General features: G+C 41.9%; 1 protein-coding gene across 3 annotated transcripts in view; it reads left to right on the top strand.

Moving 5' to 3' along the window:
* Positions 1 to 16,150, top strand: part of JARID2 (jumonji and AT-rich interaction domain containing 2) — a 192,622-nt gene that overhangs the window by 162,293 nt on the left and 14,179 nt on the right. For all 3 annotated transcript variants that reach the window (XM_081206170.1, XM_081206169.1, XM_081206171.1), the window contains exons 7-8: positions 4,965 to 5,994; positions 11,284 to 11,780. In XM_081206170.1, the coding sequence (XP_081062296.1) occupies positions 4,965 to 5,994; positions 11,284 to 11,780 (1,527 nt within the window). The remainder of the gene's footprint in view (positions 1 to 4,964; positions 5,995 to 11,283; positions 11,781 to 16,150) is intronic.

The raw sequence follows: 16,150 nt of genomic DNA, 5'->3' as shown, positions 1-16,150 counted from the left end.
TACCGACTGAGCTATTCCACAGTCTTCCTATGTACTGTTTTAGAAGCTTGAAAAGTGTGTATTGGTAAAACATATGCACCCATGCAGTTTCTTAGCTGGCTCAGAAGGATCTCATTTGAGGTTTTATTGAAGTACTTTTCTGCACCTAAGTGGTCATGATGGTTTGCCGTTTCTAAAATTCTCTATGTAATATCAGAAGTTTCTGTCTTGGCAGTTTTTATTAGAGTTTACAGCTGGCAAAGAAATTAAGTGTGAGAGAATGTTTAGGTATGTGTGCATGTGTATGAGAGGGAGAGACAGCTTTCCAAGGGTCCAAACTAGTTATAGAGATTCTGTCACTATATAATCTTACCCAATCCAGAAGTCTTTTCTTGAGGCTACAGCTGGTTGTTTTTTTTGAGACTGCTACGCCTACTTTCATGTAAATCCCTTAGAGGTTTTTGATTATTAAGCAGCATATATATCCTTTTAAAATTTTAAAAACATATACTTTGCATTGGTTTCAGTCATAGGCCAGTTAAAACAGACACAAAAATTGTTTCAAAGGAACCAGTATACAGTCCTCCCGAGAGTTTTAATCTCTCCATTTCAAAAGCAAGATTTTTTTTTTTAAGGGGGGACCTACCTCCTTGTTCACAATTTAGAAAATTTAATTCCCTTTACTTCACAACTGGTCGCTTGCTCCCCTCCTTTTCACTGTTTTTCCAAAATCATGTGCAGTATGCTGCTTGCCTGCCTGCCTGCCTGCCTGCCTCCTCCCCATCTTCTAATGTTGCTCTGACACAACCTTTCTCTGAGATTAAGCCCTTTGCTCTTTTCCTTCAAGGTGCTTACCAAGATCTTCGTTTCCGCAACTTACCTTCCTGGTCCAGCCTCGTTTCACCACTGCTGTTGCTTGATTCTCTGCTGAGTGCTGGCCCTTCTCCCCTGACCTCGTTCTTCCCCTCCTGAACTGTCTGTCTGTTCTTGTAACCCCCTTAGATAAGAGCAGCGTCACCTCTGACTCCAAATACATGTCAAATGTTTGTCGGAGTGTGTTTTTAAAAGGTGTGTTTCTGTGGTCATGTCACCAAAATGAAGGAAATGGGGGGGGGGGAGAGAGAGAGCCTGAAACAATAGTATTTCATTAGGGGGAAAGTTACATTTCCCAACTGCTGAAGCTCTGTGAGAAGCAAACTAACTGTGTTTATAAGGTTATTGGATCAAGCTGCCAGGGGTAGAGTTAAGAGGGAATTTTTATAGAAATGCTGTGTGTGCCTCCGTACGTGGCAGTGAGGATGTGTCTTATTACGAGCTGAGGCTGGTGAGTTTTTAAGCCTTCAGTTCTGGCACTGGTTTATAGAATCATAGACTTGTACAGTTAAAAGGGGCCAACCCCCTGCAGTGCAGGAATATGCAGCTGTCCCAACCTGCATCCATAGTGTTATCAGCACCCCCCTGTAACCAGCTGAGCTATCCAGGCTAATGTTGATGTGGTGTAAAATATGCTTGAGTCACGGGAGCATTGGAAGCTGTCTTATACTGAGCCCAGGTCATTGGTTTTCCCAGCCCTACTTGGAGAAATGCTGGGGAGTGAACCTGGGACCTTCTGCACTCAGAGCAGATGATCTGCCCCTGAGCCACAGTCATTCCGAAGCTATGGAATGTTATGTGACGTCACATGAAGTCTTCCTATGCCGTCGTATCAGGCACCCCACATTTAACATATGTGCCAAATACGGGCTGTTCCTTATATTTTAGCAAAACCTGACCACACTTTCACAAAAGATAGCTATGCTAAGGTTCCTGCTTAAACCATTTGCATCTCGTAGGAGATAATGAAATCATGACTGTAGCACATCCAATGAAAAGAGCATGAATACTAGATACCTGTGTGGTATTAGGTGTAGTAAAGCTTACAGAGGGGGAAATGCAAAGCTGTTTATAAACGGGGGACCAAATACAGAATTGTAAAGCAGTGTTAATTTAAAATATTTTTGATTAGTTGTGGCTTCCCCATTCTTCTATAAATACAGTGGTACCCCTGGTTGCGAACAGGATCCATTCCAGAGGTCGGGCCGCATCCTGAGGAATTTGCAACCGGAGGACCGCTTCTGCACATGCATGCACGGCGAAACCCAGAAAAATACTTCCGGGTTTGCCGCGTTCGCATCCCAGTTTATGTATCCAGAGGGATATGTAAGCGGAGGTATGACTGTAGTCAGTTTGCTTTAACTGTTGTACATTGTGTTCTAACAAGTATCCTATCACCTGACTCTTTGAAGCAAGCAAACTTGCTGTGTTTTAAGAATGGCTTAACGGCATGTTTCAATCCCTTCTACATTCTAGGAATACATTCTAGGCCTTTGTGTCCTAATGTGCTGTTCCTCATTGGCTGGAAAACAGAGTTTTATGCATTTACAGATGTCTGCTTCTTTCTAGGTAGCCCTTCTGAGTAGCTTTCCTTGCTGAACACCATCCTATTCCAAATAAACATAAGTGAAATATGTGATTAGGATTGCAAACCACTCCCTCGGAGACAGGGGCGTAGGAAGGGAGGTGGTGAGGGTGGTCCATCTCGGGTGCCATCCCGGGGGGTGTGTGACAAAAAAACCCTGGGCGGATTGCCACTGCAGCAGTCGCCTCCCACCCCCCAAGGCGGACCACCACCACACTGATCAACCCCCTGGGCGGACCGCTGCCACGCTGATCAGCCTTCCCCATGGGCAGATCGCCCTGGCCCCGGGTGCACGGCATGAGCGCCGTTCCGGGTTTCCGAGCAGCTAGCTCTGCCACTGCTCAGAGGTTTCTGCATCCTCTGTAGCTGCATGGCAGGAAGAAATTTGGAAGATGTGGCTTCTCATTGCCCCAGAGGTGCTGTAGCTTCCACACAGCTTCATGCCACTGAACCTTTTGGGAGGCACTGGGTTGCCTATCTTAGAGCTGGCAATAGTAGGAAAGAGAAGCACAGTCTTTGGAGAATAAAGGTTCAGGTTTATGGTTCCTGGTGCCACTAAACAAGAAATAGTACATGAGGCTAAACATTGCACATGCTCGCTCACATTAATTCTTGCACACTCATTCAGCTTGGTGCTCTATTGACCAAATAATAAGCACAGTTGGAAAGATGTGTTGCATGGTTGCTGTATAATGTTTATTACGCCACTGCATTTTTTGGGATATCGGTTTGCTGTCTCTTAACAAGTACTGGGCTTCAGCAGTTATATAACAGAAAGTTGAAACATGTAAACCTGGTTTTTCTCTCCCCATAAAAAATCCATACATTTACAAATTCATAATTAATAAATTATACAGTTAAGAAATGTTTGGGGAAATTCAACAAATGATAAATTGCAACAAATTCCCATTGAAATCAATGAAACTTGTTAGCTGTGGGTCCTGTCATTTGCAACTAACTATTTCAGGAACTTGCTGTTAAATAAAAACAAAACTGCCTAGACATCAAACTTCTTGTGGGGGCGGATATAGAATCTGCACATAACTACTGAATTACATTTTGTACCTCCTGGCTATAATATAATTCTGGAAGTGGGATTCTTCAGAGCCATGCTAATCTCTTGGGTGCATATTGGATATACCGTATTTTTTGCACCATAACACTCACTTTTTTCCTCCTAGAAAGTAAGGGGAAATGTCTGTGCGTGTTATGGAGGCAATGCCTACGGGTGGCATGCCTACGGATTTTCCTCCTCTAAATACTACGTGCGTGTTATGGTCGGGTGTGTGTTATAGAGCGAAAAATACGGTAATTGTGTGCACACTTGTGAATCTTACTATTTTATGGCAGTAAAATAGTGAGAGATTCTGGTAATTTTCTGTTATTAGTGGTTATTAAGTTTGCTTGTGTTTAAGTTCAAATAAGTTTAGAAGGCAAATGAGTAGACACCTTGGTAGATGGGAATTGGGTGGGGAAAGGGGGTTAATATTGGAAAAGGAGGATTGGTTGAAATGAAAAGCGAGGAGCATCAGTTCCCATTGGGTCACCCAGTGGAGCTGTGTGCATGTGGCTCAAATAGACATAGACTGGAATAATTCCAATATGGAATATGGAAACTTTTGCCCCAAAACAGATTTGAGAATTTGGATCTGCCCAGTTGTATTGTTTGCTACTGCCAGGCATCCTTACTTTTGCCCCTGCCATATTTTCAAGCTGTGCGTATTTCTGAACAGTGACAGTTTTAAGACCCCATCTGCGCTATACCTTGAAATCAGTATCATATAACTTTAAGCAGTTGTGCCCCCCCCAAAGAATCCTGGGAATTGTAGCTGGGAATTGTCCTGAGACTCCTGTTCCATTCACAGAGCTACAATTCCCAGAGTTCCCTAGGAAGAGGGATGGACTATTGAACCACACTGAGAATTGTCGTTCTGGTGAATAGAGGTCTCTTAACAATTCTCAGCGCTTTTAACAAACTGCAAGTGGCAATGATTTTTTGGAGGAAGCTCTGGCTGTTTAAAGTGGTACGACACTGCTTTAAATATATAGTGCAGGTGGGGTCTTATGCATCAGCAAGCACGCACAATACATCTACAGAGCCAGAAAAGTTCAGAAATGGGAAGCAGTGACAGAAATGAGGCATGGCAGCAGCAAGTCCAGGCCCCTCCCAGAGTCAAACCACAGAACAAGCCATCATGCACAGCCTCATTATGAAGCAGAGACTGGGTATAGATGCACTCTCACTCAGAGTAGACAGCATCAGATGACTAAAGATACACCCACACTTCAAAGCCTTGTTTTATATTTCTGTCTTTATTTGCTTTAAAAAGAGACTGATTCTGCTCTCCACTGAGTGAAGTCCAATACATTGTATAATGTGACTTAATGTTGTTGAAAGGCTGCAAAGCATATATTTCCCTCTCAGATCGGTTTGTAGAGGGCCTGAGGCTTATTGTGAATTTTTACTAATTGGTTTCCCCCCTCCTGTTTTGTCTCTTCTTCCTCCTGATGGTCCTGGCATCCCTAGGTTTCAAAGGTCAATGGTGTCACTCGAATGTCATCTCCGAGTGCAAACACAGCCAGTGCCAAAAAGATGAGAGAAGTCAGACCTTCACCGTCCAAAACTGTGAAGTACACTGCAACAGTGACAAAAGGAACTGTCACATACACCAAAGCCAAGAAAGAACTGGTCAAGGAAACCAAACTAAATCACCACAAGCCCAGTTCACCTGTCAACCATACAATCTCAGGGAAAACGGAAAGTAGCAATGCAAAAACCCGCAAACAGGTGCTATCTCTTGGAGTGGCCAAGCCCAACAACACCGCTGTTAACGGTGTCAAGGTCAATGGCAAGTTGAACCAAAAGACATGCACTAAGGAGGTAGGGAGGCAGTTGAGGGAGGGGCTGCGCAATTCAAAAAGGAGACTGGAAGAGGCAAACCACATAGACAAAACACAGTCGCCGACCAAGAAGCTAAAGGGGCCAGTCAGCGTGGCTGAAGCCCCAAGCAAAAAGGCGCCTGCGGAGAAGCCTTTGCTGAACGGCCACGTGAAGAAGCCTGGAAGTCAGGAAGTGCCACAGAAAAGTCTGGAAAGAAACAGGCCGAAGAGAGCTGCTGCTGGGAAGAACATGCCAGGGAAACAAGCACATAGCAAAACTGAAAATGCCTCCTGTGAAAATCATTCTACCTCTCAAACCGAGTCCTTGCACAAGCCACATGACTCAACGGGGAAGCACGAGAAGGTCAGCGTCAAGTCTGGGTGGGCCATGATGGAGGAGATCCCTATCTTCAAGCCTTCCCCAAAGGAGTTCCATGACCCGTTGATATACATCGAGTCGATCCGTGCTCAGGTTGAGAAGTATGGGATGTGCAGGGTGATCCCTCCTCCCGACTGGAGGCCCGAGTGCAAGCTGAATGAAGAAATGCGCTTTGTGACGCAAATACAACACATTCACAAGCTGAGCAGGCGCTGGGGGCCCAATGTGCAGCGGCTGGCCTGTATCAAGAAGCACCTCAAATCTCAGGGCATTACAATGGATGAGCTTCCACTCATAGGTGAGTCCTTTGTTGTGTTCTGTTCTTTTCCCAATTTATAGCAGCATCAGTTCCTTCTCAGATTGACAGGCCTCCTGTGAAAACTGCAGGACACTAGGCTTCATTCATAGCTGATTCATAAGCCAGGTCCAGTGCAGGTGCATACTGAGCTGTTTCCCTGTTATGCTTCACTTAAACATGTTGATCCTTCTTTGCTGGCTATAGAGAAATGTTGTTTTATTTCTCCTAGAGCAAAAGAGGCATATCTGCTCATGTTTCAAGGCTACCTCACGTTATGCCTAAAGAAAGTGGTGTAGTCATGCTCATTGAAGTGTCCCCAGTCTACATTACAGTAGGGTTTTCTGGTGTTTTCCTAGCAAGGTGTGTGTAGCAATGATGCACAGCGGTGCAAACAAGTTAACAATTTGGTTTAATAACTCTCTTCTCCTTAAATATTCCTCACACGCCACCCCAGTCAACTTTGATTAAGTGATTTCAGTTCAAATAGCTAAATCACCAAAATTACAAATTTTCATCGATCTTCAGGCATTTAACAAATCTTGGATGACAACCATTGAAGTGTAGTTTGTAGCAAAATGGCAGTTTTGTAAACTTACTCAGCAGGTACCTCTGCTGTGTTTGATTATTTAATTGAGTTGGTTTGCTTTCTGCTATCAGATAGGATGCACATGGTTGTATGTTTTTAAAAGTGGCATACTATTTGGTGAAACAACAATTCCCTTTAGAATATTCTTTATTCTTTGGAAGAAGGTCCCTTTTAATCTGTTCTTCCTAAGCAATTTTAAAATTTAATAAATTTGCTAGAGCTCCTGTTACAGTTGCAAGCTTTAATCAGTGTAATTGCGGAGGTCAGTTTTAATTGATGAGGTCAAATTTTAATTGCTAGGGCTGAGAGATGGCCACAGTTGTTTTATTTTTGAAGCTGATTTTCATTCTGGAAATTAAAAAAATAAATAGTGAAGATGGGTATTTTCTTTCAGGAATAAGAAATAGTGTTTTAAATTAACTGGCAAGTTGTAGTAAAAATAAATTGTAATTGGCAGCCTTTGACTTCAGTGGAATGTAAGCAGCCTAATGATAAGTAGGATTCCAGCCTTTATGATACAACATTTCCTTTAGTAACTCCTTTAGCATATTGATATTTTGGTTGTATGAAACATTTATTAAAGCTAATCAATACGATAATTTGTTAAAAGGCAATAGATGATAGTTGATGTGAAACGCTTTAGTTGTGAAACTGACCTTGTGTGTCTGATTAAAACTGCATGCATGTGTATATTTAGCCACACTACAGATGATTTAGCGTTAGAAGAATGAGTGAGTCTTGGGCTCACACTTTCTTCATCCTTCTCTAGCACAGCTATGAGGAGGAGCTTGGAAAGTGTTGCTTCTCTTTTACAGTATCTGTCACTTGATATGTAGTCTGAGACGAGATAAACTGAAGTTATTCTTAATTACCGATTCTTGAAACAAGCAAACTTCAAACCATAGTTTGTGAAGCCAGCTTGTTTCAGCTAACAGTGGTTAAGATTAACTTTAGTTTGTCCCAAGTTCTGCCATTAATTTCAGATGGAAGTGGAAGCTTCTGGTGTTCTGCAAGGGAGTATGTGAGCCCAAGACTTACTGTGCGTGTTCTATATCCAACCACTGAGTTAATATAAGGATTCTATAGCATTAGTATTTGAAATGCTGTGTAAATGCCATTCCTTCTGACAGTTTTTATTTTATCTAGATTCAAAAGAGGGTTCTTTCCCCCCCTTCCTTGCAAAGTTGAACTCAAAATAAACTTCCATTCCTTATCGTTATGGTTCATATATAGCAAGCATGTTATGAAAGAAATCCAGTCTTACAAAGTAGAGCTGTATTAATAATGTCATGAGTCAAAGAATTGTAGTAAATGCCAAATTTAAGAGAATGAGCTCTTTAGTGCTTTTATATACTGAGCAGCCTGACACTGTTTGAAGCTTCCCTCATTGCAAGGACCAATGAAAACAAATTAAAATCTTGAAATTATTGACAGTGAAATATCAGTTTGCTCATTTCTCTGTCAAATAATCTGCATTCTACCAAATCTCATAATTTGATGACTAGAAGAACCAGCTTTCCAGCATAGAAAATAACTTCAATGAGTTCTGAAAGGATGCATAAGTTTTGGATTTTTCAGTGTAAAACTAACAAAAAACCACAGTCAGAAAACAGTTGGCAAAGGCTAGCCCTGGAAATTGTAAGCACATATGTCAAGTGTTTAAGGACTCTGTGCGTGTAAAAGTTTGCTGAGGATGTTCTGCAGAAGCTGCTTTCAAATGTTTTCCTGGTTCATGCATTTGCCAAACTGGTGATAGCTTCTATATATGGCAGGGCACCAGGCTTGTCCAAATGCCCCACTTATAGAATACATTCATATACACCCTAGGATGATGAATTTAATATCTTAATTGCAGTATAATTGTACACATGGTCCTGATACTCCACTGCATGTGGTTTCGATGAGCTTGGGAACCAGCCCTTGCAGTAAACACTTGCCTCTATCTAGCTCTTATGCTGTGTGCAACGTATCTTACAAACGGGCTGCTTAGCCAACATGCACATACATTGCACTGGATATTTGCAGTAACTTTAAACGGGCTTATACTTCAGTTTGTAATTCTGAAGACTGCTTGGTATGTGTTCCCTGGTACAGAGTTATCTAAGCTGCAGTGTTCATCATACATATTTCCCAAAGTGACCCTTTCTCCTTAGCTTTTAACCACGTGAAACCTGCAGAATTGAAAGGGGTTTGAACCAACAAGGCAGCTAACAAGCCTTCAGCAATTTATGCAGCATGGTGTCTTCTTTTTGTGTGTGGAAAACTAAAACTCAAAACAATTATTACTTATTTCATTTTATCTTTTGGCCAAGGGATGCCTTGGCCTTCATTCTCGCCTCAGGCAAGTCTGTTTAGGAAACATGACTAGGTAGCAGTACAGACCTTTGTGAACTATGATGTTCATCAGATTCTTGTAAAAAGTGCTACCTGTTTTTAATTAAAACTAGAAGCTCGAGCGTTAGATTGGACATTTGTAGTTTTCCATCATATCATTTGACTAATGAAATGGTGCTGGAAGGGACTTTCTTTCCCCCTTTTCATACAAAACCTTCAGGAAGGTTTCTCAGATTTTTTCCTATGGAATATTACAGGTGATTAGCTAACATGAAATAAACTCTTCCATTACTCTTTTTATCTTTTATTACCTCTGTGCAAGATGAAACCTAATAGATAGTGAGGTTTTAAACAAATTATGGCTGCAAGAAATCCTTCACCGCCACCTTAAAATGTAAACAAACTTCAAGCAAGAGCCACAATAAAAAAAAAACCCCATTCTCACAGCTTTCCGTGTACTTCATACCTGAGGAACAGTTCTGTATAGCTCCAAAGTTTGCATACTGCATTGCTACCTTTGTTTGGTCTAAATAAAATGCTACTTTGCTGATGGCACACCAAATTTCAGAAATGTGTGATAGGTTTGTAACCCGTTTAGCGGTGTCCTAATTAAATATGAGTTGTTAGCTTTCATCAGTTTATTATCTCAGATACTGTCCTTCTGAGATGGCCTTTGGTTTTCTGTAATCTTTATGGCAGGTAGAAAGCTATGTATTTGTCTACCCCTTGCCAGCAGATAAAGGGGGTTTTATGTAGTGTGTGTGTGTGTGTGTGTGTGTGTGTGTGTGTGTGTGTGTGTGTTTCTCCTTGGTTCATTCCCCTGGGGAAAAAGGCTCTACCATTTTGCTGATCTTGAACATTTTACAACGAGCACAAAATCCGTAGCAGTCGCCTCCTTTTCTTAAGGGTCAGATATCATAAAATTGCTCAAGAAAAGCTACCAAGCCTCATTAAACCCAGAGTTGGTTTGGCCCTGTTTTTGTGTTGCCTGAAAGCACGCACTCCTTGACAAAACATGGAAGGGCTACTTTCACCTGCAGCAATCACGCCACTCTCTGTGCCTCCCCTCCCTGCAATGACTTGCCAAAGTTGAAGCATTATTCCATTATCATTTTTTGTCAGTAAGAGATTTTGTCAGCTTTGTAAAGGCACTTTGACATCAGATAATGAGCACAAATTAATTACTCCAGGGGTGGGCAGAAGATAGGTCTGCAGGATCTATCACTGAATGACTTGCTGTTAAATAGATCAGCAGCTAAGTAGATCGGGCAAACAATTGACTCCCGAATGTTTAACAATAGCAGCAACAAAATGATGCCTCACCCCACCCCCGGCAACAAAATCCTAAATTATGCTGCAGAAATTAAGATAGCTTGGGGTAACCAGAAGTGGATTTTTGTGTGGAAGAACTGCAAACTCTTATTTTAGCTGTGATACTCACAACAAATTTGGAGGCTCAGAATTCTTTAATTCTGAGGGTATGTCTTTTGTACCAAGCTCCTGTTAGTGCATCTCTCAGCACCGCTTAAAAGCAAACTAGATCCCACTAACCTGCAGTCCATCAACCTATGAATTATCCTTTTGATAAATCTGAGCTTCTATGGACAGGTTTTGGGCTGGTGTATGCATCACATGGCTGCTTGATAAATGCAGTAACTACAGATCGATCCTGGATATTGAATAAATGCTGATCAAGAAACCGTAATATCTTTAGATAGGAAACAGGGGGCACAAAGTACGTTCTGTAGAGTGTGTAGCATAATAGTAATAGTTACCACAACAGTGACCTCAAATCCAGTTTGAAGCAGATCTGTGTGGTGCAGTGGGGGCATTAATTTGACTGCAGATGTTTGTAATGGCATTTGCACAAAAGAACAACTCTTTCCTTTTTTTAGCTTTAAAGTGCCTTTAAGGCTAGGAGAAAAAGAAAGCAATATTCACATGATGGGGGGGGGAGCATCCTATGTGGCACAGGCTCAGTTTGCCATTTAGAAAGATACCCAAAGGCAGTTGAAACTTAATGCAGGTGGGCAGGTGAGTGGCAAATCACAAGGCAAGTGCAGTAACTACTACGAAAGCCCAGTGATTTTGCAGTGGCTTAATTTCCTTCAGATTCCCTTTTTTTAAAGACGGATGGTCCAGAAATAACACTGACATCTGATTTTCTATATTGAGGGGCTTTATTCTTCATTCGTTTGCACAGATTTGTTTTCAGTCTTGCTCCTATTTACAGTCCGAAGTGATGCAGCCACTTCCACAATAAGTTGGCCTGGATTGCATACGGTCTGCTGTCACGTTTTTCTAACCATGTTTTTTCTTCCCCCTGTATGTCCTTTCCCTTCCTGTCGTTCCACTTCACTGACACCCAGGAGGATGTGAGCTAGATTTGGCCTGCTTTTTCCAACTGATCAACGAAATGGGGGGCATGCAGCAAGTGACTGACCTCAAGAAATGGAACAAGCTGGCAGACCTGCTGCGGATCCCCAAAACTGCACAGGACAGGTTAGCAAAGCTGCAGGAGGCGTACTGCCAGTACTTGCTCTCCTACGACTCTCTCTCTGCCGAGGAGCACAAGAGACTGGAGAAGGAAGTCCTCTTTGAAAAGGAGGTCCTAGAAAAGAGGAAAGGCCCCCTGGAGGTACATTCGGAGAACAACTACGAATTCCAGTCTCTCCCCCGGTATGAGCCCAAAAACGGACTCATCAATGGCGTGGTTCATAAAAACGGCTTCCGGAACAAGGCGAAGGAAGTCGAAGTCCCACAGAAAACGGGCCGGCGGCGACTCTTCTCTCAGGAAAAAGAGACCGTGAAGGAAGAGGAGGAAGACAAAGGCGTTCTCAGTGACCTCCACAAGTGTGTATATAAGGTAAGCAGAAGCCTTGCCGTTGGCCCTGCTTAGAATGTGCAACTCGAAATGCAAACAGTATTTTTGTCTGCAGTTGCCAGCTCTGATTTAGTGCAAACAGTGGTTTGGAAGGCTTATTCCTCCTGACGCTGAGCACATCCATTTGCAGAGGAATGTTGACTCCCCCACTCAATTTGACTTGGCAGCCTCCCCACTATTAAGCAGGAGCTGGCAACCGCTGCTTGCTGTGTAATTGTTAGTGAGGTTGGATTTAGTGAGTGAGGCTGAGCTGCTAAGAGAGAAAGAAATATGGTGTTTATTACGCTGGTGCCTGTGCCCGGCACACACTGCTTTTTCCATCACTGCTCTTTCTCCTCTCGCTGCAAAACAGGAATCAGGTGCTGCCTGAAATTGGCAACTTCTGGTGCCTCTGTGCAGAGGCTGTCAGTCTTCAAGAATGGAGGCCTATCTATACATTCCTGTGCCAGATTCTGTTTACTTCTATATTAACTGCATTTGTATTCCTGCCTTTTTCCCTCAAGAGGTCTGGGCAAAGGATTAATTTACTTTATCTTCTCTACCACCCTGTGAGTGAGGTGAGCCTGTGTGGCTGTGACTTGTGCAAGGCCACCCAGCAAGTTTAATGTCTGAGTGGGGAATGGGCTTGGTTTTCCCGTGTCCAAACACAACACTCCAGCCACAACACCACACTGTAGGCTCCTGACATTTGCCTGCCTAAGATCAGCTCAAACAGTCTAATTTCCAGGGCTTGCAACAGCAAGTAGCGGAGTTAAAAATCGCAAGAGTTCAGACCTTGGAAGAATCTGCCCCCTCACCCCATGACAGCTTTATAAACTTAAATACCAGGTTAAAATATACACTCAATTACCACTTGAAATGTATTCATTATGATTTAATGTCATTTGATAGCTCTTGCTGTAATATGTTTATCCGTGAAACAAATTGGCCTGTTGCTCTTATCAACACCTTCTTCCTGACACCCTGCAGTCGGTCAGGCCTAGAAATTGGCTGGGTCATTGGACGCCATCACCCCGTCACCTGCGACCTGACAGTCCTCATGACTGGCAGCTGCATTTCACAGGACTAGAGTGTGTGGAATAAGTGAGCAGAGGTTAAGGCTACTTAACTAAGCCTGTGCTTCCTCTTACAGAATCATTTATCGCCACTGAATATTCATGCAACACCTTTATTATACCAAGGGAGGAGTTACAGGAGTGTTCCTAAGTCTGTAAAAGATTACATCGTGAAAGTAAAGTACTGTAAGAATGAACACAATGAGCACGGCCCTTTTATCAAATTTGTACATATTTAGTAATAGATCCATTGAAATTAATGGACCTAAGTTTGATAAAACCTTAGGGTGGGGGGGGGGTTATTTATGAAGCATTTTCCTTCAGATCTCTTCAGTTTCCTTGTGGATGTCTAATTGAGACTGGGGGTTGTTGTTTTTTAATTGAATTAAGGCCTTTTAGTCCACAATCCGTTTGACAGTATAGCTTATATACGTAAGCTATGATCTTCTACTTCTGTTTGAAAGTGCATATTTTTAACTCCAGCCAGAAGTGCTGCCATTGTCAGCAAATTCCATAGGAAACTAATACTGCAATTGGAGTCAGTCTTTCACTTCTGCTACAGGTAAAAGAAAATCTGCTCAGTCAAATTATTTCTAGTCAGACTACAATAGCTTTGTTATGTTCTGCTAAACTTATGCAGAAAAAGAGAGATATGAACTAAATATGTGGTATTAAAAATCCTTTGTACATTTACCTGGTAGTAAGTCAGGTGTTACTTATGAGTAACCACACAAAATTACACTGCAAATCATGATCAAGCCATATGCTTGGCTTCCCATGTAAAGAATTTTTATTGTGTCACAAAATAAAGGGGATTAATTATTCTATCTGGCAATAGATTTTTTTTTTAATGGGGGTAGGCTCCCAGTTTTCCTAATTCTCCTAAAGTTATGGGTTGGATCCCAGACTAAGTTAGTTGAGCTTTGTTGTTGTTTAGTCGTTTAGTCGTGTCCGACTCTTCGTGACCCCCTGGACCAGATCACGCCAGGCACTCCTGTCTTCCACTGCCTCCCGCAGCTTGGTCAGACTCATGTTTGTAGCTTCGAGAACACCGTCCTAGTTGAGCTTAGGTCACATGAAATAAGTGAGACAGTGTATGCAAAGAATCTGTAACCTGCGTATATCAACTAGGAGAAATGTGAAGTTAAAGTCTCCTATATAGATTCCTCCTGTTGCCCATCACTCCTCTCACATCACCTTTTGCCTCTGGGTTATAGTTTGGTTGGGAGTCAAGCATCACCCCTTAAGGGACCAGATTTAGCCCAGGAGGTTCCAGTTGCTAAGTTATTTAGAGGAAATTCTCCAACAATGACTCCTCCAAACAAACTATGGGCAGTAAGTCCAAGAACAAACCTTACTTTCCACCCCGGGTTTTGGAGAGAAACAACCCACGAGGACTGGCTTGCAGTTAACGCTAAGCAAAAGCTGTGGTTTGTTTCTTCCCAACTCAGGGCAGGTGGAGCATTGTAGAAGCAATTCTTCAGTGTGCCGTAGCACATCCCTAACCATGGTTTGTTTCTTACTGTGGCTTAACATTACATGTGAACTGGGACAGGTATTTGGTTTTCACTTGGGGAATTCTTTAAATAAGTGTGCAGGTATTTTGAGATGAAATCAAGGAAGAAATATTTTGCAGTGAAATGATGACTATTGCAAATCTCCTTCACAATGTTGTGTTCTTTTGAACCAAACGGATAAAATCAAAGTGAGAAAAATTTCTCCCAAATGAATGTAATTTCAGACAAAGGCTGGAAAGTGAGAGTTTTCCCTGGAGGGTGCTTTATGCCCAGAGGAAAAATTTAAGAACTAATAAATCGGATCAATTATGACTAATCTTTTTTATTAAAAAAACTTGAGAAAACTTCTGCCCTGAGGTAGGGTTGCCACCTCTCTCTGATAGTAACCAGTTCTTGATGATAATTTCTGCCTTTATTTGTCTGGCAAAAAAAACCCAAAAAAACCAAACCCCACAGCAAGCACTCCTTAAATCTAGACAGCTGTTTCTCTGTGCTTGTGAGCAGTCTTTGTAAACCCTGAATTACAGACGCAAATTTGATGGCTGTTGAATAGCACTTTTGAAGGATGGTTTTTTTTGTTAGACTACCCCAATAAATGGTTCACATGGGCAGTAAAAGAGGAAGGAAATTGCTCATTTTATTTACAAGCATGCAGCTCTGACATTTAAGAGTGTCTTAGCTCTCCTCCCCTGATGGGCACTTGTAATAGCTTAATTGCCTTGTGTTCATTTCGCATTTTATTTTTTATGGGGCAGCTCAACATTTTTGTGTAGTCAGTGGGCCTGAGCTAAGACTTTGATTGGGGGAAAATATTCTGTAGTGTCTGTTTATGCTGTGGGAGAAGGAAGCAGAAAACTACTGAGAGTTTGACTCTGTAGTTTGAACTAATTAACTTAAAACTTTTGGTAACACGTGAGCCTTCTCTTTACCCCCACAAAGCATATTTTCCATCCCCCAACATGCACCATTAACAGGTTGGGGTCTGGGATCCAGCCAAGTGTTGAAAATCAGGGAAAACCTTCATTGCAGAAGTGTATTGTAACTGAAAGCACCTCGAGTCTTTCTGTTCTCAATGAATTGTGAAAAATATCTCTAATCATCAAAACAAAATAGTGGTCTTCATATTCCGAGAGAAAATGAAGATATATTTTAAGACAAATAGCTAGCTTCCATTTGTGCATGTTAAAGCACTGTGAGACTGCAAGTTTTAATGTTAAGCTCACGGTGTGATTATTACTCCCCTTACTGAATGGAAAACCATACATGATCACCGCACCTTTGCTTGGGGGAAAAAGGCACAGTTGAGTTATATTGATGTACTTCTAGTTTATTGTGTTTGTATGTGTTTTTTAAAAAAATCTGATTGAAATATTTACATTTTAGTATTGTACTGGCCTATGGCTAAACGCTAATCAACTTTTTCAGTTTTGTTTTGGACCTCTGGGGTTAGTCTTTCTTTGGCTACCCAGTTTGAAAGTTCATCTGGTGAAAGATATTTTATTTTCTAACATGTCTTCAGTTGTTTCCTACAGCTGATTCCAGCTTGTGAGCAAGCATCAACACTACTCCCTTTAAAAATAAGCCTAGATTGGCATCTCCGTTAGCCGCTGATCCTTAAAATGAGTCATTCTGATTTCTCTTCCTTCCCTAGGCAGCAGTCTTACACATAGAGGACAACTTTCTCAGGCAACGTGAAGTTAGAACAGAACGCAGGACAAAATGTATCTGAGCAAGCCCATTTAGAGCATTTACAGTTTCAGTCTGCAGTTAGTGATGGACA

This window comes from Podarcis bocagei (genome assembly GCF_964188305.1).
Source record: "Podarcis bocagei genome assembly, chromosome: 8".
NCBI lineage: Eukaryota > Metazoa > Chordata > Lepidosauria > Squamata > Lacertidae > Podarcis > Podarcis bocagei.
This window is presented reverse-complemented; position numbering and strand designations above follow the sequence as displayed.